At 50.8% G+C, this 25,746-nt stretch overlaps 12 protein-coding genes across 12 annotated transcripts; 4 read left to right on the top strand and 8 right to left on the bottom strand.

Annotated features, from left to right (window-relative positions):
- Window positions 1-90: 90 nt before the first annotated feature.
- N7447_009917 (C2H2-type zinc finger protein) lies at window positions 91-2,541 on the top strand (the record flags this gene model as incomplete). The annotated part of the gene is made up of 3 exons (XM_057234179.1): window positions 91-220; window positions 283-2,341; window positions 2,396-2,541. 3 exons carry the CDS (start codon window positions 91-93, stop codon window positions 2,535-2,537), a joined length of 2,331 nt encoding a protein of 776 aa, XP_057081463.1. The 3' UTR covers window positions 2,538-2,541.
- Window positions 2,542-3,353: 812 nt separating this feature from the next.
- Window positions 3,354-4,288, bottom strand: N7447_009916 (uracil phosphoribosyltransferase; the record flags this gene model as incomplete). The annotated part of the gene is made up of 3 exons (XM_057234178.1): window positions 3,354-3,787; window positions 3,967-4,066; window positions 4,115-4,288. The coding sequence occupies 3 exons, from the start codon at window positions 4,286-4,288 to the stop codon at window positions 3,354-3,356; spliced, it is 708 nt and encodes a 235-aa protein (XP_057081462.1).
- Window positions 4,289-4,481: 193 nt separating this feature from the next.
- Window positions 4,482-5,687, top strand: N7447_009915 (FluC/FEX family fluoride channel; the record flags this gene model as incomplete). Its single annotated transcript, XM_057234177.1, has 1 exon — window positions 4,482-5,687. The coding sequence occupies one exon, from the start codon at window positions 4,482-4,484 to the stop codon at window positions 5,685-5,687; it is 1,206 nt and encodes a 401-aa protein (XP_057081461.1).
- Window positions 5,688-5,980: 293 nt separating this feature from the next.
- On the bottom strand, window positions 5,981-6,614 carry N7447_009914 (uncharacterized protein; the record flags this gene model as incomplete). Its single annotated transcript, XM_057234176.1, has 2 exons — window positions 5,981-6,336; window positions 6,491-6,614. The coding sequence occupies 2 exons, from the start codon at window positions 6,612-6,614 to the stop codon at window positions 5,981-5,983; spliced, it is 480 nt and encodes a 159-aa protein (XP_057081460.1).
- An 879-nt stretch (window positions 6,615-7,493) lies between these two features.
- Window positions 7,494-7,799, bottom strand: N7447_009913 (uncharacterized protein; the record flags this gene model as incomplete). Its single annotated transcript, XM_057234175.1, has 1 exon — window positions 7,494-7,799. The coding sequence occupies one exon, from the start codon at window positions 7,797-7,799 to the stop codon at window positions 7,494-7,496; it is 306 nt and encodes a 101-aa protein (XP_057081459.1).
- Window positions 7,800-8,913: 1,114 nt separating this feature from the next.
- N7447_009912 (uncharacterized protein) lies at window positions 8,914-9,699 on the bottom strand (the record flags this gene model as incomplete). Its single annotated transcript, XM_057234174.1, has 1 exon — window positions 8,914-9,699. The coding sequence occupies one exon, from the start codon at window positions 9,697-9,699 to the stop codon at window positions 8,914-8,916; it is 786 nt and encodes a 261-aa protein (XP_057081458.1).
- A 23-nt stretch (window positions 9,700-9,722) lies between these two features.
- Window positions 9,723-9,983, bottom strand: N7447_009911 (uncharacterized protein; the record flags this gene model as incomplete). Its single annotated transcript, XM_057234173.1, has 1 exon — window positions 9,723-9,983. The coding sequence occupies one exon, from the start codon at window positions 9,981-9,983 to the stop codon at window positions 9,723-9,725; it is 261 nt and encodes an 86-aa protein (XP_057081457.1).
- An 861-nt stretch (window positions 9,984-10,844) lies between these two features.
- On the bottom strand, window positions 10,845-12,578 carry N7447_009910 (putative DNA-directed RNA polymerase III RPC4; the record flags this gene model as incomplete). The annotated part of the gene is made up of 1 exon (XM_057234172.1): window positions 10,845-12,578. The coding sequence occupies one exon, from the start codon at window positions 12,576-12,578 to the stop codon at window positions 10,845-10,847; it is 1,734 nt and encodes a 577-aa protein (XP_057081456.1).
- A 904-nt stretch (window positions 12,579-13,482) lies between these two features.
- N7447_009909 (putative C6 finger domain protein) lies at window positions 13,483-15,483 on the bottom strand (the record flags this gene model as incomplete). Its single annotated transcript, XM_057234171.1, has 2 exons — window positions 13,483-14,676; window positions 14,746-15,483. The coding sequence occupies 2 exons, from the start codon at window positions 15,481-15,483 to the stop codon at window positions 13,483-13,485; spliced, it is 1,932 nt and encodes a 643-aa protein (XP_057081455.1).
- A 365-nt stretch (window positions 15,484-15,848) lies between these two features.
- Window positions 15,849-16,154, top strand: N7447_009908 (uncharacterized protein; the record flags this gene model as incomplete). Its single annotated transcript, XM_057234170.1, has 1 exon — window positions 15,849-16,154. The coding sequence occupies one exon, from the start codon at window positions 15,849-15,851 to the stop codon at window positions 16,152-16,154; it is 306 nt and encodes a 101-aa protein (XP_057081454.1).
- Window positions 16,155-18,585: 2,431 nt separating this feature from the next.
- On the top strand, window positions 18,586-20,532 carry N7447_009907 (cyclin family protein; the record flags this gene model as incomplete). Its single annotated transcript, XM_057234169.1, has 4 exons — window positions 18,586-18,597; window positions 18,766-19,641; window positions 19,696-20,235; window positions 20,290-20,532. The coding sequence occupies 4 exons, from the start codon at window positions 18,586-18,588 to the stop codon at window positions 20,530-20,532; spliced, it is 1,671 nt and encodes a 556-aa protein (XP_057081453.1).
- Window positions 20,533-21,558: 1,026 nt separating this feature from the next.
- N7447_009906 (RNA helicase) lies at window positions 21,559-25,707 on the bottom strand (the record flags this gene model as incomplete). Its single annotated transcript, XM_057234168.1, has 3 exons — window positions 21,559-21,821; window positions 21,886-25,408; window positions 25,477-25,707. 3 exons carry the CDS (start codon window positions 25,705-25,707, stop codon window positions 21,559-21,561), a joined length of 4,017 nt encoding a protein of 1,338 aa, XP_057081452.1.
- Window positions 25,708-25,746: the final 39 nt, after the last annotated feature.

The following is a 25,746-nucleotide window of genomic DNA, read 5'->3' as shown; positions in this document are numbered from 1 at the left end:
CCTGTCGTCGACACGCCTACAGAACCGGTGCGAGCTTACCCAGGGGACAATACCACCGTCACTTTTGCTCTTGCTTTAAGACTCGTACACATGGCTCCTTCCGCGCCTGGGACGGCCTCACCGGCCAAGAAAACCTCGGCTCCAGAGAAGAAATACAAATGCCAGTTTTGCAATCGCGCGTTCAGCAGAAGTGAACATCGCAGTCGCCATGAGCGCTCACGTAAGATTTAGAACATTCCCAGGTCGCGTTTTTTCCCCATCTGACAGACTTGAAAATTACAGACACGAAAGAGAGACCCTTCAAGTGCTTAAAATGTCGCAGTACCTTTGTCCGTCGCGATCTGCTTCTGCGGCATGATCGAACTGTTCACGCCAAGGACGGCGGAATCCCCCTGGTTGCAGAGGGGCGTAGACGTGGAGGAGGGGTTCAGAAAAATTCCTCATCTGCCCCAGCTAGGTCGTCGGCCACCGTGGACCCGACGACGCTGGAGCAGACCGAGGCAAGCACAAGCAGCGATGGTATGGTCGACCTTGAAACTGCAGCCATGTTGATGACAGACTTCCAACATAAGGCTGCAGCAGCGGCGACCGGACAGGCCTCCGAGCGTTCCGAATCGCTTTCGCCAGGACGTGGCTCCTTCGAGCCTTACCTCTCAGGCAACGCGACTCTGCCTCAAATGCCTTGGGACACGCTTATCTCCCCCGCGGAACCGGGCTCGATGCCCACTCTTGTCGATCGCCATGGCCCCCTCGGGGACGTTCTCATGTCCACCTCGCTGCCTATGTCAGGCCACTCGACCCCGAATGCACTGTCACCCTACCCCTCGATGACTGGCCCCGTTAGCCCGGTCAACTACCGCCGCTCGCCCGGGCCCAGTCAAGCGCTGACCCTTCCCAGGGCTCCCCAACTTGCTAACGACATGGAACGCAACTATGTAGTGGACCGGGTTCAGGGATCAGACACGCTTGGTGCCCTTCCCGACACTTTCCAGCTTCCTTCCACGGTTGCACTGAACCGGTATTTGTCCACCTACTTTAATCTGTACCATCCTCACTTGCCATTCCTGCACCAGGAATCATTTAAGCCCTCCCAGGTCCCAGCACCACTGTTACTTGCAGTCCTCTCGATTGGTGCTCTTTACACTTTCGAGCGCGAGCACGCCTTCATGCTCCATGTCGGCTCCAAGGTCCTGGTCAATCAATTCCTGCAACACAAGGACAACTTCGATTCCCGCAAGTGTCCCCTGTCCTTGATGCAGGCTACTTTGTTGAACATGGTATTTGAGAGCTGGAGTGGTGACCCGAAGGGCCTCGAATGGACTTGCTCCATCAAGAGTCTCCTGGCAAATATGGTCGCCGGCAACCGGTACCAGCTCAAGTTGCGGACCCAGGCTCGCCAGAATGTCCAGCCATCGCGCGAGGAGTGGATCGAGGACGAATCCTGCCGTCGCACATACTTCGCCGTATACATCTTCTTCGGCATGTTGACACTCACATTCAACCACACTCCCGCCATGAGCTTCGATGAGTTTGACGACTTGGAGCTTCCGTCTTCCGAGTCCCTGTGGAACTTGGACGCCGCTGATGATGAGAGCTGGCGCCGTGGCACGGTCTCGAGTGCCTTGACTGTGCGCGAGGCCCACGACTTCCTCTTCCAGGGCGAACAAACCCGCTACAGCGCTTTCGCCACTCGTGTTCTCATCAACGCCCTGTTCCTGCAGGTCTGGAGCCACAAGCGCAGCTTTGAGGCGCTGCAAGATGTGGTTACCGAATACAAGCTGCGCCTGGCCCTCGAGACCTGGGAGCACTCCCTCGAGGTTTGTGAACCGGAAACTATTGTGGTCCCGCTCAGCACTCCCCAGAAGGGTCACCCCTTGATCTTCAACTCGATGGCTGTCTACCGCAACACCCGCGCCCGCCTGGCCGTTGACCTGAAGTCCATCCAGGAGGCGATGCGGTACCACTCCTCTTACGAGGTGGCGGCTGCCATGACCGTCGCTCGTGAGAAGGTCAAGCGCTCGCAGGAGATGAATAAGGTTATTCAACAATGTTTCGAATGCATTGAGATCGCTGCTATTCAGGGCATCAATTGGGTTGCCAAGACCTCCGCTACCAACTGGAGTGTCGAGCACCCTCTCTGCGGCCTGGATCTGATGGTCATCCTGAGCCTCTGGCTCTACCGCCTGGAACATGACGATGAGCCGGCGACTGAGGCTGAAATGGCCCTCTACAACAAAGTCCGCAATCTGTTTGATGATGATGCCATTGACGCCTTTGGCAAACTCAGCTCCACTGTCGCCCGTGTATGGGGTAACATCCTAGACGGCGTGGTTGTCTGGGGGTATGTTTAAACCTCTCCTCACTTTGATGACCAAATTAACTAACTGCTTTATAGAATCACCAAGTTGATGGGCGAATCATTCAAGCTCCACTCCCAGGCCCTGGTCGGCTACGAAGATTCTCTCCGTGTTGGCAAGGACCAGCCGATCCACGCGGTGCCAACCAAGTCACTTGCTAGCGTCGGCACCGCATACTAAATTTCTCGATCAATCTCGACTTGATTATCTTGCCTATATCGTGAAATTTCCGTCTTTTTTTCGATTTCTTACTCTCATTTGTTGGACGTTTTCTTGGGACACTTTCGGAATTAGGGACATGCCAGTGGGCGGGGTGTTTGGCTCTTCTGGAATACTTCGCCTTTTGATATCCCTCTCGGTGGTTCCTACTCTCTTGCGTTTTTTTTTTTTTATCTTTTGCATTTTCCCTGCTTTTTCTTACACCAGGGAGTCCAGTGTGGTGTTTCTGCTTTCCGTCTTCGACACCTGGCTGGTCCTGTGTGTACTTTCGCACTCCGAGGAGTTTGACTTTATGGTTCACATTAACCCCTAATCGTGCCCCCCTTCGTCCATCTGCTTTTTGTGCTCTCGATACCTTTTGATTTTTCATGCGTTCGCGTTGCTTTTTCATTTGCCATTTGCCATTTGCCTTTCTTTGGTTGGGTTTCCAGCCACTGTATTTGATGTTAATTGCCTGCACGCCTTTCAAACCCCGTCTTTTGCTTTTATTATGCTTTTTAACGCTCAGCATTGCTTTTCAAGATTTTCGCATTTGTTTCACCTGCACATGTTTTTATGCCATTTCCATGTACTATACGTTATCGATGAATTATCTGGCGGGGACAACCTTTTTTTTTTCCTACATGTAGACTTGGATTGTAGACTTCAGTTGTAGCCTTGGTCATTTCTAGCCAGTTTGTAGTTGTAGTGATACGTAACTATCTCCAGTATCTAAACCCGAAACAGCCATGCGTCATGCCAATGCCGATGTCTTTTTGGAAAAAAAAAAAAAAAAAACTATTTTCCAACGGCAACAAACAACCGATCACCAATATCTCCAATACCAGGCACGATCATACCCTTCTCATCAACACCCTTATCAATAGCACCAACCCAAACCTCAACATCACCCCAAGTCCCCGCAGCACGCTTAACCCCCTCTTCGGAAGCAAGCAAGCTAATCATAATAACCTTCTTCACACCCCAATCGCGCAGCAATTGAATCGCCGCCTCGGCTGTGGCACCAGTAGCGATAACCGGGTCCAACAGCACCGCCAAGCTTGCAGCTGCGGTGTTGGTAGTTGGGTTCAGTGAGGCTGGTGAAGCTGGTGAGAGCTCCGACCGATGGAAGGGGAGGTTGTTGTAGTATTCTACGGGTTGGAGGGAGACCTTTTCGCGGAACAGACCCAGGTGGTAGACTGGGACTGGAGTTGGAAGGAGGTCGTTGAGGGCTGTGGGGGCCATGTAAGCGGGGGACGGGTTAGGAGTGGGGATAAGGCTAGGGAGTGGGGTGATAGGGGGAGATAAGTGAAGGATTGCAAAATGTGGTGATTGTGATTGTGAGCGAGATTGGGGTTGGGATTGGTAATGGGAATTGGGGATGGGGTAATACGGAATAGAATCAACTCACCATCAACCATTCCTAGACCGGATCGGAGGATTGGCACTAGAGCCAGGTCTGCTGGGTCAATGCCTTGGGTTTCATACTCGATTCCGAGAGGGGTGGTGTCCTGGGAATGTTAGATTCAATACTAATGGATTTTCAGTGAGCTATTTACCGTTCCTGTTTTGACTAGCTTCAGCCCTGAGAAGGCTTCCACGGCTAGAATGTTGGCAATGTCATGGACCAAACCTCTTGTCTCGCGCGGGGTGGTGGAAGATGAGCGGATTAAAGAGAGCTTGGCTTGGAGACAGGGGTGGGAGGAGACATGGACATTTGATGGGAGAGACATGATGAAGTGTAGTTTGGAATAAGAGAGAGAGAGAGAGAGAAGAGGAACAAGAGATACTATATATGTACATAGGAAGTAGGTAATGGACCTTTATCTTCCCCTCTCTTATCCAGATACAAAAACCATCTTATCGGACTCCACCTGATCTCCGGTCTCCGGTGCTTGGCAATCTTTTTACCCAACTGATGCGAGAATGCCAACCGACAATCCCTCGGTGTCCTACCCTCTAACAGAGGCCCAAGGGAGGGGCAATCCGACCGAATGGCCAAGCTCAGGTGACCACGCACAACGTGCGCCTGCATCCGCGCCCCTCTCCAGACACGCAACCCACATCTACACCGTCTCCTATTTAATCTTCTTCTCCCTCATGGGCACACTAGCCCGTCTGGGTCTACAGGCATTGACATTCTACACAGGCGCCCCCGTCGTGACAGGGGTACTATGGGCGAATGTAGGTGGAAGCCTGGTAATGGGATTCCTGAGCGAAGACCAGAATCTGTTTCGCGAAGAGTGGGGCAATAGAGCCAAGGAGCCAGCTACAGAACCAGTCGACGAGTCTAAGATCAAGAACCAGAAACACATGACCGTGAAGAAGACCATCCCGCTGTATATTGGTCTGACGACTGGCTTCTGCGGTTGCTTCACTTCCTTCTCGTCCTTTATTCGGGATATCTTCCTCGCTTTGGCAAATGTCCTCCCCGATCCGTCGCTGCCGACCGGATCGCACATCGCATCCCGTAATGGCGGGTATAGCTTCATGGCCCTGGTCGCTGTGATTCTACTCACCGTGTCGCTGAGCCTGTCGGCGCTCATCTTCGGCGCACATCTTGCCCTGGCTCTCACACGCATAACACCCACCGTGCCCTTTGCGTTCACGCGACGAGTCCTCGACCGTGTCATGGTCGTGCTTGCCTGGGGATGCTGGCTCGGAGCCGTCTTCCTGGCTATCTGGCCGCCAGACCGATATAATGGCCCGGATGTGTGGCGCGGCCGGGCGGTGTTTGCTCTTGTCTTTGCGCCGCCTGGTTGTCTTCTTCGGTTCTATGTCTCGCTGCGTCTGAATAGCAAGATGCCGACATTCCCGCTCGGCACGTTTGTGGTAAATATGTTTGGAACTATCATTCTGGGTCTTTGTTATGACTTGCAGCATGTTGGTGGTCTTGGAGCGGTGGTTCCTGCTGCTCTGACGGGTTGCCAGGTGTTGCAGGGTATTATGGATGGATTCTGTGGGAGCACGACTACTATCAGTACTTGGGTTTCGGAGTTGAAAGGGCTGTCTCATCGGCGCCATGCATATCTGTATGGAGCTGTGAGTGTGCTTGTTGGGCTTGGATTTTTGGTTGTTATCATGGGATCGTTGCTGTGGACGCGTGGATTTGACAAGCCTGTATGTGGATAGCTGGTGATGTATGGTATAATGTAAAGTATAATGTGTAATATAGCTCAAACATTTAAAATGACAACTATGTGAGAAAGATAGCCGAATCGACATGGACGATTGAATCCCTATAGACAATATCAAAATTACCCCAAAGTATCAACACCCAACGCCATCACTTCCTCCTAACCTTCATACAACATAACATATATCTTCATAAACTTGACTACTCCCGACTAGGCGCAGGCCCAATCTCAACAGCCCGACCATTCCCACCCCCAACCCTTCTCGCTGGACTGGCCGACCGAAACCCATCAACCCCCAGCCCCTGACTCACACTCCTGCCCCCCAAGTGAACTAACAGAACTAACAGGACTAAGCGGCGTAGCCCGACTAAACGGACACTTGAAAGGCTGTGTTCTCGCATTCAACTTCCCCGCCGCATACATCTCCATCCCGTGGACAGGTAACTCAGCACGGTTCTCGGGCTTACCGATGCGGTCGAGCATTTTTTCTTGCACGTTTGCATTGGGTGTTGCGTCTTTATTGGGACTTTGAGTTGGGCCTGCTGTTACGGAGGTTGTTGTTCCTAGGGGTGCTTGGGTTGGGGTTTTGTCGCGGTAGGCTTTTCGGTGGGCGAGGTGTTGGGCGTGGAGGCGGGTATGGAATACTGGGGGTTGGTTGTTAGGGGGTAAAATAGGGTAGGTTTGATGATAACTGATTCATGCAGTGGGATTGGAGAGGTGTATGTATACCACAAACGGACGGTAGCTTTTTGGAGAGAGATAGAGATATATGGTGAAAAGGAGAGGAGGATAACTAACCACGCCAGAGAGCGGTGTATACGCCCATAGCCACTACGAAGAGAGAGAGGAAGCCGAACATCAGGCCTAGCTCGTGGTTGAGCGAGGGCATCGGCGTGTAGGGTGGGTATTCGGCCATAGCCATGGTGAGGGTTGAGTCTGTAGTATAGTTGGGTTTGGAGTGTGCGAGGGGTTATACCCACTCCTATGGAAATGAAAGATATCTCTTTCTAATGTTCGAGAACGGAGCCCGAGAGGAAACCAGAGAAATGTCAACGTGGAGCGCAGGAATCAGACAGCTCCCGAGGTCTTTGCGTCTGCCCTAGGAATGGGTTGTTTGGTCAACTGCAGTCAAAATCGAAAAGGGAAAAGGTGTGGTCCTTTTTCCAACCTTGAACCAATAGACACAGCGAGAAGGACGAATATCAAACTATTCTTTGAGACATGAAACTTTGAACTTCGAGTAACAAAGAAAGCCCCGGGTCCGAGTCTAACGAAAGAGGCGTAGACTAGCGAACACAAATTCTGAAAGAAAAATAGGAAAAGCAAAAATGTATAGTCAGTATTCACCATATCTATATACACTAATTAGGTAACTCCCATGTACACACCTGGGCACAGGGGCATCAGAAACAAAAAAGGTATCATGTACAACATGCGTACAACATGCAACTCTATACCCCCAACAATACCAAGTACACATAATACCTCGGCAGTCGGGGAATGCAATAGGAAAAAAAAAAGGGAGCTCAAAGATCCAATCCCACGCCAGAACACAAGGCCATGGATGCAAAAAAAATAGACAAAATGGTAAAAATCCGCTGCAAAAGACCGTAAGAAAATGGAAATGAAGAAAGGGTAGGAGTATGTCGAGCGCAAGAAATAAACAAAGTTCGAGCAGTGCCCGGCGTTTCATGTGTCGTGTCCAAAGAGAAAAAGAAGCTTGCGGAAAAAAGGTATATGTATGGAAAGTCGGAAGATCGCAAGCTGGGAGGGGGTTCGTTTCATTGCAATTCATAGCCAATCACCCCAGCATCACAGCCGCCAGAGCAGTAAAGGTCAACCCGATAGCCATACCAATCCACGGTGTTTGGCCGAGGGAACCCTCACTGCGCGCCTGGAGGACATAGCGAGCAGCGAGCAAGCGCATCTCATCGGAGGGCAGATCGCGGTCCGTAAACGGAGCGAACTGCTCCCGGGGAAGTTCTGGTAATGAGACGGCGGGGGAGTTGTGCGCGAAATCGGAGGAGAGGCTGGCGTCTGCGGGTTGTTGTGAGTCTGCGAGGACGGCGGCTGGGGCGAGAAAGGCCAGGAAGGTGGATGGCTTCATTGCGGACAGATTATAGGTGTATAGTATAGGAATAGACTGGCGCGCAAATGCTTTGCGTTGTTGCCTGGGAACAAGCAACGCCAAGCTTGATGGTGCGGGTCGTGTATGACGGGGGGTCTGGAGTTGGCAAGGCAACAGTGCTGCAGATAAGAGGTGGAGAGAGTTGGAAGTGATGTTACTCGTATGAGTCTCTTGATTTCCGAATATAAGTTGTGGGAGGACTCAGAGCATGCCACTTAAGTTCGAGTGGGTTGCTGGTGTCGGGTTATAGTCAGGCAATGGAATAGGGGGTTGAACACGGGACGGAATCTCCGGAGAGTTTCGCCTTTTCTCTCGATTGTCGGAATCCAACTCACTCTTAGCCGTAGAGGAGGATTGAAAGAGAAGAAAAGAAAAGAAAAAGCCCCAAAAACCGAAACAGCCTAGGGGGGAAAGGAGGGAGATTAAGGGAAAATCAAGATGAAGCCGATCAGAGCGAGGGCTTGATTGGCTGAGCCGCTTTTTGGCTCTCTTTGGCCCTGTCCCTGAGCCGTCCAGAGTGGAGGCGTGTTCCTGAATTCTGTGGGCTCTGATTGGTTGAAAGGTGCCTGAGGCTGTTTATTTATTCTTTAATCTTCTTTAACCGGTTGGATATTTGATGTCAGGGTGATTCAATAATTTCATGACTTCATGTATGCATCTATAGCATACCCCGTACATAGATTATACTCTAAATACAAGTCAGATTTTGGATTTCTAATTATAGTCGAGACATCCCGAGGCTTAACGGACAACGCCACAAATGATCGTCCATGCAAATGCCAAATTCGAGGGAATAAGACTCGGCGTGGGGTAGATGACGACGCGCATATATGGGCACCAAAATCAAGACATTTAGAACTCTTGCCCTTGGCAGATCAAAGGATGGACCATTGATTTTTTTTTTCCAATGTTGGGGTTGCGAAGACGCGGGGTATTGCACTGATGGTAATCCAACCGTAGACCGGCCTTGATATCCGCTATAATGCGCACCCGGGCTTTTTGTCCATGCCGTCCCTGCGCAAATGTACCTCTAGCCTCAAAAATGAGCCGTTAAGATCAAAACATGTAATACACAAAGAACATATGTTTAGGTTCAGGGGCCCGTAATTTCCTCGGTTTTGCAGTGCGCACAGGCCTGTGCGGTCTTATCCGTGGGGGTGTCTGTTGGTGTAGCTCCTCCCCCCGTAGAGACCGGAGATTGCGACTGTTTAGATTGACTAACCCGTAAGTTTTTCAGCCTGACCTGCTCTCGCGCTCTGCGAACTGCAAGACGTATATCGCTGGGCAGCGAATTGGTTTCAATCAAACAGTCCGCACAGGCGCGGCAGTAATACCCGGCCTGAGGGTTCTTCGACTCAACTAGTCGGCGCTTGCTGCTGGGGGCGGTGATCTCACCGCAGTGGAGACAAGGGCTCTTTAAGACTCGGGGATTGCTTTGCATACGGGTCTCTCTGAGCTTTCGAAGCGCCGCAATTTTGACGGTACTTGGCAAGACGTCATTTTCAAGTAGAGACCGCGTGCATGGCTGGCAGTAGTAGCCTGCCGCAGGATTCTGGGGCTCAACAAGCCTACGCTTGCTGCTGGAGATGGTTTTGTCACCACAGTGCATGCAGGGATATTCACCGCGGCTCTGTTTCATTTGTTTGGGGGACTTGGAATGGTGAGCCATGGATTCTCTCGAAATGTCATCTGCTTTCTTCTTTTGGGCGGCGGTAGGACGCCTACTTCGCATCTCTTTGCGGTACTGGAACGCTGCAAGATCTTGCTCAGTTGGGAGGTTGCCGTGATGATTGAAATGCCGAACGCATGTCCGGCAGTGAAACCCAGCAGAAGGGTTGTTCGTATCAATGAATTTACGGCTACTTCTCGGGGCAGTCATCGTGCCGCAGTGCCTGCATGGACTTATTTTGCTTGCCTCTCCACTCGCCCTGACCAGTCTCCGCCGATGGATCGCTTCAAGCTGTTCCTCATTTGGTAGATGGCCATGGGTACGGATGTTCCGAACACACGCTTTGCAGTGCCAGCCGCTAGAGAGGTTGCCAGCTTCGACGTGTCTTCTAGCTTTGGGAATGGTTTTTGTACCGCAGTGCACGCAGAGTTCTGGCTCTTTGGCCGCAGAAGTCGTCTCGTGGCGACATTGTTGAGTCCATGGTCCCTTGCCATGGTTCCGGGGAGTGTGTGCAGGTCTCAGGAGATCACCGAGCAAGCTCCGTAGCGAAAACGAAGGTTTATTGGCATGGTGCGGACTTGTCGCAGACCAGCGATGTGTGCAATGGGTGTCGCGTAATTGGGAAAAGGATCTTAGGTGTTGTGTTATAGTAAATTTTGTTTGCGGTCCACTGCGGAGAAATTGCGCATAGGATAGGTTGCATTGATATCCGAGAGGACGTAACGACATGGCGAAGGTTCGTGTAGCACCAGAGACCCTTAATTTGGTCTATGCAGGCATTGTAGAGGGAATGTGCGCTGTTGAATTGGGCCGGCTTGTGGCTTGAGCTCGACTGTAACTGCTCTTGGGCATGGAGGATGTAATGGTCAAATTATTTGAGCTCGACACGCGCAAACAAAGTTCGTGCTAGCTGATCCAGGGCAGATGGGCCTTGGCATTTGTCGGTGCCTTAATTCCCAGGCGCATGGGAACATTAGTTACTACACTTGACCGGCCATTGCAGAGTGCTCTGTACAGTTTATATACATCTAAAAAGACATCTTAAAAGAACATCCAAGAACACATCGGAGTGTTCTTACATACAACATCCCTAATATCATCTTGTTTCTATATGTAGTATGTACTGGAGTCTTACACGAACAAATGCGATCACGTGACCACGCGTTGGAACAAATGGTTTGCTTCTCTTTGATATGCACTATATAACCTATTAGGGGTTGAAGTTGAATCCTTTAGGAAATCCAACCCTGGTCTAGCTAGTTTCAGTGATTTTTAAGTTAATAACCAAAAGGACTGCTGCAATAAGTTCGTTCGAATTTCTTTCCGTTCATCATAAGGTACCTTGGGTAGATGATTCAAAGCATCTCATCCCAGTTCGGCGTGACTGTGAACTTGCCAGACAATTGGCCCATAGACCAGACATGTTTTTGTGTGTCTTCCTCCGGCTCTGGTGGCGCCTTTGACATGATGACAGCTTCCTGGACGAACCCAACCGGTGCTCCACGATCTAATTCCATACTGATTCCACCCCAATCTAGGGTCACACGGCCTGACTGGTGCACGTTCAATTTGCCGACACGGCCTGTGGGCAGAGACCAGGGTTGACCGGCCGTGAAGACGCTGTTTTCTTTTTGTTCGGTTGGTTTGGTGTTTTCCACGATCTCCACGTCCTCGCCTGCTTCGCGCTTGATCTCGTTCTGGGGAGCTGCGACTGCGGCTGCAGGTTGCTGTGCGGCGGAACCAGCGACTTTGAGGTAGGGGGTCATCGGTGGGAATTGCATGAGGAACATTTGGCCATGCAAAGGGTTGTCTTCTTCCTCTTCCTCTTCCTCTTCCTTCTTTTCGTTTGATTCGTCACCATCCTTTCCTTCCGTTGCGGTGGTTGCATCTTCGGCAGCACCTTCGGTGACTTCTGCTTCTGTGGTAGCCTTCTTTGACTCCTTGGGGACAAGAAGATCCCTGATGATAGCCAAATCTTCCATGTGTCGGTCATATTCGTCTATTTCCTCTTTAGTGTGAAGTAGACTGCGTGGGTCTGGAAGTTCGGGCTCAGGCGTTTGTTGAGTTGATCGTAGCTCTGTTGTGCTCCTCTTTGTTGGGCTCATGCTCTGAGCCGAGCGCACGCGGACGTTATGCTCCGGCAGGAAGTCGTCGTCATCCGCATATGGAATAGCATCCCGCATAGTTGTGTCATCGTCCTGGGGTTCGGGTTTGACCTTAGTAGGGGTACGGCCGACATCCTTCGCGCTTTTCTCCTTCTCCGCCTTTTTGCGGAGATCGGCGGTTCTGCTCGTGCTGGATTCCATGTTGACGCTGATAACTCTTTCCTCGTGTTCATGTCGCTCAACACGGACGGGACGAAGTCCTCGTTCGCCGCTGGACCTGCTGGGTTGTTTCCCCTTGAAATCCTTCGGTGTATCCCAATCCTCATCGTCGCTGTCGAGGTTGATATGATCGATGCTGACACGGAGTGCATTTTCTTCGTCGTCTGAAGAGTCATATGCGCGTCCACGGTTGTTGCCCCCAGAAAGACCAGACCGATTGTATCCTGAACCTGCGCCGCCTGCACCTCCTCCGTATCCACCGCCTCCACCTCCACCACCAAACCCACCACGACCTCGCTTGCCTCCTCGTCCACCAAATCCACTCATGCCCATAGCCATGGGTCCACCACGACCACGGAAGCCACCGCGACGAGCAGTACCACCACGGCCACGCTGAATAGCAGCAGCCTCCTTCAGACGCTCATTGTATCGTTCTTGCTCCAGACGCTCTATCTCCTCTCGTTCCTGCTTGCTGCGACGCCCAACGGCCTTCGGTTTGTATTTCATGACTGGCTTGGGCGGCTCGCCACCAAGCGCCGACGGCGGCCGACTGCTAGGTGCAATGCTGCCGGAAGGTGTGCGTTTGTTCAGTGATTGAAGTCGTTGCACTGAAGCTCGACTAGCAGGACCGGGCGCGCCGGTTGCCATGGGAGCATTTTGCGCAGTGCCCCCGCCAGCGGGAGTGGGAGTAGTTGTGTCAGTTCGAGCACCGCGGTTGGTGGCCCCTCCACGGGCGCTTCCACGAGGGGCAGCTTTGGGAGGCATTGTCGTCGCTTTTCAGACAAGGCGCTGAATGCGGCTTGCTGGGCGATTGGAGAAAACTTCGTGTAGAGGGGCTAGTTTGCGCACCGCGTTACATGCAGACTCAGGGTTGAGATAACTAGGTCCTGTTTCCGGCGACAAGCGAAAATGCGACTGGAAATAAGCAAAGCACCGTTTCGTAAAAGAAATGCGAGCGTTTTGAGGGTCGAGAAAGTTGAGCTCTTCAAAAAAGTTGCGGGACCAATCACACCGCCATTGTCATGTGACTCGTCCCGCCATAGCGATCGCTGATCGACATGTACGCTCTAGGCTACGATAATACTCAAGGGAACAATGGAAGATTGAAGTGCACAATAAGAATTGAAACCCTTCCATTGACTCCCTGACTATTCAGAAGACGAAATAAAGTAAGATCGGCACAGCTTCTACAACTTGTCACCTTTGACCCAGCCTAGCCTCCCTTGGAAGTATTATATACTTCCGCTACCATACACCACACATGAAACTGACATAGACAATGATAAATAGTAGCTCAGTAGCATTGATTCCGAATGAGCGAGTGGATGTGACAAGAAGCATATAGCCCGCAGAAACACTAAGACGCCGAAGGGACACAACAACAACAACAACAACAGATCAACCGCTTGGCAGTGTATAATGAAGGGAGCATGGCTTGCAACCAATGAAGGGAATGTGGAGAAGGGCAAATGACGGTGGTATGCTAGTATAAGGACTGTCTCTGGCGCTGGCCAGAAGATGGCGAAAGGAGAGAGTGGGGACGGATGAGATTGGCCTATAGTGAGCGGATGGTAAGATGGTTGAGAAATCCCATGGCCACAAAGAAGATTGGAGGTGCGAACAGTTCGGCGTTTAGAGATAGCGGGAGCAATCGCAACCTGCAGCTCCACTAACGCTTCCGCTTCTTATTCTTGTCTGCTATAGACGAAGAGGTAGGAGTCGCAGGCGTTAATGAGAACTCCTCTTCCTCGTACTCGTCCATCTCTTCCCCGTTCTTCTTCACGGGGACACCCATATGGCGACCGTAACGCCCTTTGCGACCATTGCCCTCATCCTCACTGAGACAGCCGTCAATTCCAATGCCGGCATCCTTGCAGCGTCCACAGGGACGCTGACGGTCACAGCCCTTCTTGCTCTTGCGGCATCGCTGGCAACGAGGCTTGGTGGAAAGGTCTTCCTCATCCGCACCGAGCTGGTGCTGGAAGTTGACCGAGCCCCCTGAGACCTTTCGGGAGGAAGCCGGGCTGAGAGGTGGAACAGGCGCAGCTGACTTCTCGGATGATTTGCGAGAAGCAGGTATAGCAGCCTTGCTTTTGTTCAGTTTTGCTGGTGCAGGCTTCTGGCCCCGAACCTTGAAAGATGTGGGGCGGCTCTTCGGCTTCTTTGCCTTGGGTGCAAACTCCTTGTAAAGGATATCCTCTTCAGCTTCACTTTTGATGCCATCATCTGCACCATCCGAGCTGTGGTCGCTGCTATCGGCGCTGGGAAGGATGTCATCCAGGCCCTTGAGGTGGCGCTTGATGGTTCCCGGCGGCAGCATTGGGCTCGAGTCCAACCTTTGGCGACGAGCAGGCAAGTCATCCTCGTCCTCGCTAAAGTCTTCCCCATCGCTGGTAGCACCAGTGGATGAAGCAGCGTCGGCGGCACCACTGAAGGCATCGTCCAATGTCGAGGCAGAGGTGCGCCCGTGAGAAAAATTGGATGCATCGCCTAAACGTATCAATTGCATCGCCACATCCTCATCGGAGATGCAGCTTGCAATGGTGGGGTCAGGTGTGGGCAATACACCTGGACCGCTCACTCGGCTAGCCGAGTTGTTATAAGCTCCCGTGTCGCGCATGCGATTTGAATGGTCAGGAACCACGGGAGTCGCATAGATCGTATTTCGTGCGGAGTGAACACCATATTCACTGTGGCCATAGCTTTGTGGCGATGGAAGTGCATGCTGGTAGCTATACGGGCGTTGCGGTGGGCGTGCGAAAGGCGACCCAGCGCCTTCCTGGCCAATCGATCGACGTTGAGGAGAGATTGATGAGGTGGAGGTAGTGAGGGGCACTTGGGGAGGTACAAACAGCGGGAGCTCCTAAGGGAAACAGACTGATTAGTGACAGTCTTTAATAAAAGACCAAGTCCCGTCGCATGAGTCACTCACAGAGCTATCGAACTTGGGCCGTTTCCGACGACCATCTTGTAGTATATTCTCCATGCTGATATCAGAGCTAGCAAATAGCTCATTGCGAGCCCTGCGAGCATAAGCGCTCTCGGTATCGCTATAGCCATCATCATCATGGAAACCTCCGTGGGTGCTCGAGGCCCGGCTTTTGTTGCCCGCTCGGGAGGGAGGTTTGTGCTGAGAAGCACTGCGGAGACTCCGGTTGGACGGAGAGTTGCTGCGCTTTCTCGCATGTCGAGAGGTTGGCCGTGAAGGCTGATCCAACACTGGCGCCATGCCATCTACCATCTGGAAAGGCTCTGCCAGACTAGGCCGCTTGCGAGGCTCGATATTGAAACCGTTATAGAAGTGATCCCCGTATGGTTGAATGGGAATGACTCGCACGTATACAGTCCTGTTGTTCTTGAGATTCTCGTACCTTGCGATGAGGGTGGTCCCATGTTCATCCTCGAAGCTGACCCCACTGGCAGTACCGTCATATATTCCATAGAAATTTTTGACCGTCGTGACGATCGAATCGGTGGTATCATGGGGGTAGATTTGAACGCGCATCGGAATACGAGCGCGGACTTTAGAGTTCTCATCGAGAAGTAACTCAAAGGCGATGTTCTTGGGTGCTGGGCCTTTAAGCGACGGGTCTCGAGCTACATTGACAGAGTCTGCCAGACCCGGCTGCTCAACCAGGCCGGAGAGCCCTTCATGCTGAACCGCTTGCATATCAAAGTGATCCAAATTGAGGAATACTCCACTGCTATACCAAAGACTGCATCAACCCACTGCTTGTGTGCCGTAGAGGGCGGGAAAGTGATCCATGGCAAGACACAGAGGAAGGGCAGGTGTAGAGGGAAGAATCCATCAAACCTACCACAATTGTTGAATTCGAAAGATCAGGTTGGTGGATGGACCACCCCCGGGTCTTGATGTATAAAAACTGTCGAAGCAAAACCTTCGATGGAGGTGGGAGGGGAATCTGCAGTCGCAAGAACCGGAAGCGACTCAAAAGGGCAAACGTGGGTAATCTGAAGGAAAAGACCACAGGAGTTAACACAATGGGGTCCCAAGCGCTCAAATATACAATAAGGATGGGTTTTGTCTTGGAAGATGATGATGAATGTGTCGCTAAACGAGTCCGGCCGACCTTGGAGCGGGCTTGGGAGGAAGCAAGCGAGATGACTCGGAAAAGAATGGATGGAGACTTCAACACACCTAATTCAACTCAAACAGAGTTCTCCAGTATCGCTGGTATCTGGATTGTCCAAGGTAGGGCGAGGGATCGAAGGATGGGTTCGGTCGAGGTCGAGAGGGGATTGTCGATTCTACGAAGCGCTGAGGCTATGTCAGCGGTGGCACCTCCAGGATTGAAACGGGGTCAGGGGAGTGAAAAATGAGATTGTACAAGGGTAGAGATACATACCCAATACTGTTGATGGCACTGATGGCGATTTGTTCGAGGGGTTGTTGGATGGAAGGAAGAAGGTTGAGGTGGGTGCGTACGATGGTTTCACCTAAAGCGAGAAAACGGCCTACCTGGGTCGGTGACATGGCGATTTGCGCTTCCGGCACCCATCGAAGTAGCCATCACATACCATGGGATTAATGAATCTATATAAAATCTTCATTTGATTTCCAACTATTCTATGCATTGAAAAAAATAACTATGTGCGAAGCCATCCCAATGCTGTATCTTTTCGCAAAGGCGCAAAAGCTGTCGCAAGCCGGATGCCATTGCGCCGAGTGACGGAGCACTTTGTCTAACCCCCCTTCTTGCACATAATGTACGAAATTAAGAATATAACCCGATCTTTGAATCTTCAGGGATGAAGTGTAAGCGAGTGTGGGCTATCTAAGACTGTTGAGAGGAGGGGGGGTATGCAGCGCTTCACACACAAAGGTAGCTAGGTATCTCTGTCGCCACAAGTGTCTAAGGTCTCGAAGGCTAAAGGCGCAAAATAAGATAAAGAAATAGCGCCCAATGGATTTATTGGCTTGCAGCTGGTTTCTAGCTTGACCACGTAGCAACCCATACCCTTTTTTTTGGTCTGTTGTGGAGGTGTGCGCTTGGACAGAATTGACATTGTCCAGTCATTTTCCCACCACCGCCCTTGTCGCATTGCTCATTTACTATGCGGATTGGAAAATACTAGATATCGCGACACTTATAATGTGTTTTAATATCAAAATAGCTAGGGTAGGGCGATTTATAGACGTTTTGTTGATCCGCCTATGGGAACCGGACCTGGAGATTTATACTCAACCGAAAGGATATCGAGAGAACCAAACCGTTCCAATCCCCAAGATAATCCCTTTCATAATATCGCATGACTCCCCGGAGTTGTCTTGCATGATCTGCAACTTGGATTTACCCCTCCTCGGGACCTACGTAAGGTCAAAAAAGGGTATCCCGGAGGTTACAGAGCATTCCGCTCTCCTTGAAACCTGGCTACGAAAGGGAGTTCGGAATATAGCAAATCCGTGATTCCACAGTTTTATTCAAGAAAATAATAGCCGACGAAAAGGGGGGGGAACATTTCTGCTTGGTGGAGTCAGGCGGTGATGCTGAGAGAGACTGGGCGCAAAAGGTCTGGATATTGGAATTGACGATGAACATCGGATCCGAGAACGTGGAAATCTACAAATTTACTCCGAAACTGCCCATTTCCTCTGATCTGAAACCCCACACCACCTAGCGAGATTGAAAAAAGCCGACGACTGTCGCAATGATAGGAGTGGGTTTCGGTTGATCACAAAGCTGCCAAACAGGAACCGCTTGATTCCGGGTGTCCCACCTCTTGTGACGGCGGTGTGGCTCTCACGTGGTCTCGTGTAGATAGCGCGTTAGATCTAGATCATGGCATAAAAGGGCGATTGAACTCGCAAATATAGATACTTTTGAGATAATCTTATCGGAGCGTATGTGCTATAATTGAATATACTTGTAGATAAGTTTTTACATTCTTTCATTTGATTTGAGATGTTATTTAAACAAAAACGATGTTCGATGGACGTCGAAGGAGACGCGCCGATAAGCTTAATGACGTCAGTAAATTAACAAACAATGCAAACTAAATACAAACATAGCAAATATCTAAGCTTAACCTCCGAGTCCCGACTTCGGGAAGTTCCAGCTCTGGAACCTTGGTTGATGTCAGTTTGACCTCGGAAGTTGCATGTACACAGTAGGGAAAGAACACTCCAGGGCTTTCTAATTTACATATAGTAACTACAAGAACCGAGCAATATACAAAACCGCACCTCTTGAAAAAACCGAACAAAGCCAGAAGCTAGTTAGAGGCCCATGCTGTTTGATAGCCATATCCCAACCCTTTGACTGAAGCAACAGGAAATCCTGCTCAAATAAGTTCATACTCTGTCTCCTTTACACATGTCTATATACTATTGTACATATAATCCAAAAAATAGTAGCAGTGTGCGCAGCGGGAAGGTGTGCGCGACCGTAGCTTCCGATTTAGGAATAGCGTACATTGTCAACAAGGCACATCTTTAGGAACAAGGGACAACACAACCTCCCTTCGTTGTGGTAACTGTCGCTTTCGCTCTCATTCATTCATTTCGGTGCACCCAGATCTTCAGGGTTACCTAGGTAATCATTCTCGTTAAGGTCTTAGTAACGTTCAAGTGACGAGGACAAATCTGGAAGTTGCGACTGAGCGGGTCCTAGCGACTGTTTATTTTGCCTGGGTCAGCCAATCACACAGGGCAACTCCGTACCCCCAACTCAGCAAAAAGTAAACAACACACTTCTCTACCAACTTCAAGGTAGACTCGACACCAAGTCTGGATACTTCATTGTTCGTCGCAATGGATGCAAAGGTGAGTCATTCTGATTTGATGTTTTGATTTACCCGGTTTCTCTATTCCTACGCGTCGATCGCGTAAAACGTCGCCGCGTTCGATATCGCATCATGTATCTGCCCACCCTTGTTCTAGGGTTGCTTCGTCATTGACCAAAATTGAAACTGATGCTAACTGAGACTATAGCCACAGCGTTTCCGAGCTGTTGGGGATGAGAATGTGCCACCGCCGTCCCTCCACAACAAGAACCATAAGGTCATCCATCAACGGAACAAGTCAAGCCCTGCTCTGGGTATGATGGCCCAGAACAATGCTGGTCGACGTGCATTTGTTGATGTCAGCAACACCAAGGATATGAGCCGGGGTAGTCGGGATGACTCCGCCGTTGGTGGAAAGCCTGCCCTGGCTGAGGTCAAGGCTCCTGGACTGTCCCAGCCAGCTCAGCGCCGCATGACCATGTCAGGAACCAGGAGCATTGTTGAAAGCGTTGCCACAACAAAGCCAATGAACCCCGCCGGTAAAGCTCAACTGGCGTACAAATCGAAGCGAAACAACACCGTATTCAAAGACCAACAACTGCACACCGTCCCCGAAAAAGACGCATCCAAGGAAACCACTACAGACACGGAAGTTAAGGCCAGCTACAAGGGAATGGAGAAAGGGCGAAACTCTAATAATGTTGAGGTAGAGCCTTCAAATGGGCTGAACGTGGATAGTGTCAGCCTCGTCGAGTCTGATGCCACCGTGTCCGAGATCGAAGATCTCAAAGAGCCCGCACATGTCAAGGAACCTGTGTCGGCGGTATCAGAGCCCGAGGAATGGGACGGGGATGATACGGAGTATCATGTTGCGCCCATCTACTCCTCTCGTGGGGATACCACCGACGGAGCCACTGCCGTCATTTATCCATGCATGAGCAATGTAACCACTCGTGAGATGTTCCGGGCGAAAGACATTGTCGAAAGTGAGCAGACACCAGAAGACATCGAAGAAGAGCTGTTAGACACAACCATGGTCGCGGAGTATAACGATGAGATTTTCCTTCATTTAAGAAAGAAAGAGGTATGTTTTGCTCTTCCAATGTCTTATATCATTTTGAGCTAACCAAGCCTCTAGATCGAGATGCTTCCGGTCCCTGATTACATGGCCCGTCAGAGCGAACTCCAGTGGTCGATGCGCTCGGTCCTAATGGACTGGCTCGTTCAAGTTCACCAACGCTTCAACTTGCTGCCTGAAACCCTGTTCCTCACAGTCAACTACATCGACCGATTCTTGTCCTACAAGGTCGTCTCCATGGGCAAATTGCAGCTTGTTGGTGCCACCGCGATCTTCATTGCTGCAAAGTTCGAGGAAATTACAGCTCCGTCTGTGCAAGAAATAGTTTACATGGTTGACAGTGGATATTCTGTGGACGAGATTCTGAAGGCAGAACGGTTCATGCTTACCATCCTCGACTTCGATCTTGGATGGCCTGGCCCAATGAGTTTCCTTCGCCGCATCAGCAAGGCTGATGAATATGACTTGGAAACTCGTACTGTTGCCAAGTACTTCCTTGAGCTGGCTATTATGGATGAGCGCTTTGTCTGCACTCCCCCCAGCTTTATTGCTGCCGGGGCACATTGCCTGTCTCGTATGCTGCTGAACAAGGGCCACTGGGTATGCTTTCCACTCCATTTACTCTATTATAACATTGCTAACATTCAGCAATAGACACCGGCACATGCCTTTTACAGTGGTTACCTTTATTCCCAGCTGATTCCGGTCCTGACCACACTGATGGAATGCTGTGAGAACCCCCGTCGTCACCACGCCGCTATCTTTGAAAAGTATTCGGATCGGCGTTTTAAGCGTGCTGCGATGTTTGTTGAAGCCGAGCTTGCCACGGACTTCGCTTTGCCCAAGCCTTCTGCTCTCAATGACCCAGAACGCTGGGAAGGCTACGCAAACTACTAATCCCCTGTCTCAAATTAATACCCCGGTGGTTTGTAGATACCATGCAAAATGGTTCTCACCACCATCCACGATCTCTAAACTTATTTCTCGTTTTTTCTTTCGGTCAAACATGGGCGTCTTTTTGTTCTTTCTCTTTCGGAGTGAACCGGCGAATCGGTTCTTTTTATGCATGGCGTTTGCGCTTGATTCCAGTCTTCTTCTTCACCTTCCTTTTGCCATCTGTTTCTCTTTCTGGCTTCTGATTTCTTCCCAGCTCTACTGGGCTGACGACGAGATGACTTGACGCCACCATTTTCCGGACATGCGATTAAATGATCGGAAGGCGTTGACGATGATCTCTTTCTCGCCGGCGTTCGAACTGCTTTTTTGTTTTTTTGTTTTTCTGGGCTGGTAGCTGGGTACCCGTTGATACACTCTCTATCTACATAAGTCACATGACTGGCTGCCGTGCCGCCCTTTGTATGTTCTAAAAGTTGTACTAGTAGTCAAATATGACGTCATATTTCTATAACTTCAACCCTTAGGCCTACCTAGGTAACCACTTCCAGTTGTCTGGTATGCATCCTGGAACTTTTCTCTTCGTCTTGTTTGAAAAGTATGTCTTTCGAATGAAATACTTGAAACACTATATTTTGTTAGTACTGTCAAACTTGAAAGACCTTGGCGTTGTCTTTCGGTTGAAAGCGCAGTGAAGTTACTGACGATTGAAAAAAGATTGATGTAATCGCCAATGAAGCCAAATCTGGTCATATGTCCCTACTACCTGTGGAGGGAGATTGTCCTATAGTGCATCCAGTCACTGTATACTTTACAAGACTACATAGTCGGCCGCCTATACTGCCTCTATCCTTGACGACGTAGGGCTTGAATGATCTGATCTGTGCTCAAGATGATATTAGGCATGTTCTATGTAGGATAACATTTCGACGTCTTTTTAACTGTCTCTCGTAAATCATTTCGATTGTTTCCCCCATCTAAGATCATATATGCGAAGATATATTCAACCCCAAACCTGCTTATGTTAGATCACTGATCAAGCCCATTGAACTCAATCAACTTTTTGACAGCCTCAATCACTCTATCACCAAGAGTGCTGCCATCGGATACCACCGCAGGATTATCAAACCGCTCCGTAAGGGCTTCATCCAACATGGTGCGAAGCCGCGAAACAAGCACGCCGATCCGGGCCCAGCCGCGTAGACGGAGCCAGCCGTCTACAACTAGTCCACGACCCACAGTGTCGAGTTCTATAGAGCCGCAGAAGAGAAGTAGGGAGTATGCGTTGAAAGCTGCAAGTTAAAAAAAAGAAAGTTAGAAAGTGATACCTCGAAGGATAGAAGGGAAGTAACTGACGGGTGAGATCGCGGATGAAGACCTTGCTGGTAGCCATCTTGGTAAAGTAGCTGAGATACGCCGCGGCACTGGGGTAGCCAGCGGAAGAGAAGAGGATGGAGCTGGGATGAATAAAGACACGGCCGTTCTCCTGATTGAAGTACTTGATAGTGCGAGCATCCGGGTCCACCTCGACGGTACCAGTAACCGAGCTGGCGAACTTCTTATCCGGGAACGAGATCTGCGCGACCTGCGGCTGGAAGGCTCCAGCAACAAGGGCGCGGATCAAGTTGCGATTGGCTGCGTTGCGGTTCCAGGCCGAAGCCGAAGCTGACGAATCGGAATACTGGACTGGTAGGATACCTGCGTCTTTCAGAGAGGTAATGAACTGCGCACGGTTGGAGGAGATATCTCGCAGCGTCTGGTGGGAGAGGAAGTTGTCGGCACACCATGACTGAGTGCCCCAATAACCGCCTTGAGAGCGGGATCGCTCAGACCAGGCCTGGTACGCTGAGAGGTCGGTGAGAAGATCGCCGTCGCCTTGACGGGAGAAGCTTGCTTTGGCGGCGTTTGCTTCGTCGCGCTTATCGCGTGGCGAGACGAAGGGGCTCTTGAGTGTTAGAATGGCTGCGATTGTGAGGCAGGGTTCCATACAGCCAAATATGGAGCCGTAGATCATGAGCTTGGCGCAGCGGAGGTCTGCGGGGATCATGGAGAGGTAGCGGCCTAGGGCTGTGAGTCTGTCGTGGTCTAGAGCGCCGACGCGATGCAGGAAGTTCAGTGCACCTTCAACGGCTATGCTCTCCGGTGGGGTGATGGTGTTGGCTAGGAAGGAGGCGACGTCATCGATGCCTTTCATGGATTTGACGGATAAGCACAGCTGCTCTAGGGGAACGCGGCGAATTTCTGGATCTGGTCGTGGGGCCATGTTTGATTCGGCTTTGCGGGTGTATAGCTTATAGCAGATACCCGCGCGGACACGACCTGCTCGGCCGCGACGCTGTTTGCAGGCGGCCTGTGATGCCCATACTTCTTGGAGACGGACCATGTTGTCCTTGGGGTCGTAGCTCGTTTCCTTGACTCGACCGGTGTCAATGACAGCAACAACATCCTCGATTGTGATTGAGGTTTCTGCGACGTTTGTAGCAGCAATAACCTTTCGTTTTCCTCTTGGCGCACTCTGGAATACTCGTCGTTGCTCGGCTGAGAGTAAGGAGGCGTGTAACGGCAGGGGATGCATGTTGGGAATCCTCTTGATCGCGTTCAGACAGCGGTCAATCTCTAAAGTACCAGGGAGGAAAATTAAGATGCCTCCTGGCTGGTTTCCTAGCTGAGCATCGATGTATTCGACAGTTGCTGCGATCAAATCGTAATTGATTCCCATTCCTAAGCTCCGCAGGGCTTTTCCAAGTGTTTCTTCACCCCGAGGGGCTTCTTCCTCATCTTCATAGCCCTCGGTAAGTTCTGGCGCAAATGATGTATACCGGATAACGTCATCCAAATAGTAGTCTTCGACAGGGAATGTTCGGCCTGGAATGTTCACCAGTCCAACAGATCTCTGGCTGCCAAAGTATCTCATAAAGATGCCAGCATCAAGGGTGGCACTCATGAGAATGACTTTCAGGTCCTTACGGTAATTTAGAACATCCCTCAGCAGCGCCAACAAAAAGTCTGTATCCAGACTTCGCTCGTGGACCTCGTCAACCACCACGTGCGATACGTCTGCGAGGGAGCTTGCGACATTGCCATCCGCATCGCCACCCGACTGGATACGACGTAGCAAGACACCAGTAGTCACGAAAGTAATCTTTGTGGAACCGGGCTTGGCTTTCGACTCGCCTCGGATTACGTATCCGACTTCATCGCCGACTACTGCACACCGCTCATCGCTGACTCTGTCGGCAAGACCCAGGGCCGAAATTCGTCGTGGTTGCGTGCAGATGATGTTAGCAGCACCTCCAAGTCCTCGCTGGATCATGTCGTCCAGCACAAACTGTACGGATTGTGTACTTTTACCACTACCAGTCTCGCCTGAGATGATAGTCACTTGGTTTGAGTTGACAGCATGCATGATTTCATGTTGGATATTCCATGCAGGAAGGGCCTTTCTTTTCCGGTTCATCTCGATCTGCGGCGCAGTATCTTGCTTGGCCTCCCAAGCATCTCGGATAGCCAAGCTTCGTGGCGAGTCGACCTTCCAATCAATACCTCTGCGATTCTTGCGAGCCGAACGCACAGGAATTTCGTGGGTTTCAGCTGCTGATGAAGCGGTCACAGCGGAAATCTCTCGTAACTTGCCCGGGTTCTCCATGATGCTCGGCAGGTTGACCTCTAGCCAATCCATAATGTTGAAAATCATAGATTCACCCGCAAAGTTCTCCTCGGCATACTGCACTGCCCGACGGATCGCACTAAGACGTATATAAGCTGGGACACCCTTGGCCTGGATTGATATAACAGGAGGCGTGGTTGGATAATGGGCGGAGGGCTTCTGGAAGCGGAAAATTGTGTTTGGTGGGATTTCCGATGCCTCACTATTGATCTCGCAGACCTTGGCTGATATGCGGTGGTAACGTTCTCCAAAGATTGCTTCCAGCGTAGTCGCCTCTTCCGCCCAAGCCTCTTCGTCTTCGTCGGCCTCTGATGGGACCGAAAAATGAGTTCCATGGACTAAAGTGCCTTGCAATTGCTCAGCAGCTGCCAATTCGTCGCCATTCTTGCTGTCCAAGATTTGCGAGCACATGTCGGCTGGATAGCCTACAGATGCTAGCCGTTTGACTTTGGCCTCACGAGCAAGATCACCAGAACCAAGACTGACTCCAGCTGAATATCCTTCCGGTAGAGACCACCGTGGGAGGTCATCATCCGGAACATAAATGAGAAGCCACTCCAATACTTCTTCGCGGTCTTTGCATTCCGCCGTGGCTTCGTCCACATGGCTGCGACGGAACCCTAGACCGGTGAATTCGTCCGCAATGGTTTTTCTTTGGTTTTCCGGGATCTTCACGCCATATGGGTTCCAAACTGTATGCTGCCGCAAAAGGCCTTCGATATCTCGTCGAATCCGTGTGCCCATATCCACCTTAGGTGCTTGAGACCAGATACGTTTACTCCTGGCATCCCCGTTTCCTAGCCCTAATTCCGCATTTGAGGCCTTCTCCTTTGCCTGGGCCTTTTCGCGATCTGCTCGCTTCTTTGCTAAGTCGGCAGCCGCGCTCTCTCTTTCTTGCTTGGCTAAGAATGGATCTGCCTCGTACATCCAGCCCTTGCCTTCTCGAGTCTCCGCTGCTTTGATTTCTGCAAAGTCCTCCTTCCACAATTTCTTGTATGTTGGAGGCATCATCATATGAATATTGCGCATATTGCATACTCGGAACAGGGCAAATGCTGCACCGAAATGGCGCGCTTCGAGAGCAGTTGGCTGCCCGGCAAGTTGTTTATGGGAGGCAGGGAGCCTAATTGGTGGGATCACAATCAATTCCTTGGTCTTGGGATCTATCTTTTTCATCGATACGGACGACACAAAGCCATCGGCGGTTTTAATCTGCAATTGGCGCAATCCGTCAGCATTTGGGTTGGTATGTGTTTGTAGCCACGGAGGGATTTGATTACCATGCTGTACTCAGGCTTCTCCCATTTTTGCTTCTGACAATGCTCCGCCAACATATTGACTGGTAGCTTGCCTGTCCATGATGCGCCACCAATAACATCCTTCACGGACGGTTTCTTGGGCTCCTCCGGCACTTGTTTCTTTACTTCGCTAGCTTTCTCCGCAACAGCTTTGGCTTGTTTCGTACCCGGCTTGGGGCCACCCTTGCCATCGCCTTTCTTCTTAGGTGGCATTTTGTGTGTGGTGAGTGTTTTGCGCAAAAGATAACTTTT

This window comes from Penicillium robsamsonii (assembly GCF_028829455.1).
Source record: "Penicillium robsamsonii strain IBT 29466 chromosome Unknown utg000006l_segment0_segment0, whole genome shotgun sequence".
Lineage (NCBI taxonomy): Eukaryota > Fungi > Ascomycota > Eurotiomycetes > Eurotiales > Aspergillaceae > Penicillium > Penicillium robsamsonii.
This window is presented reverse-complemented; position numbering and strand designations above follow the sequence as displayed.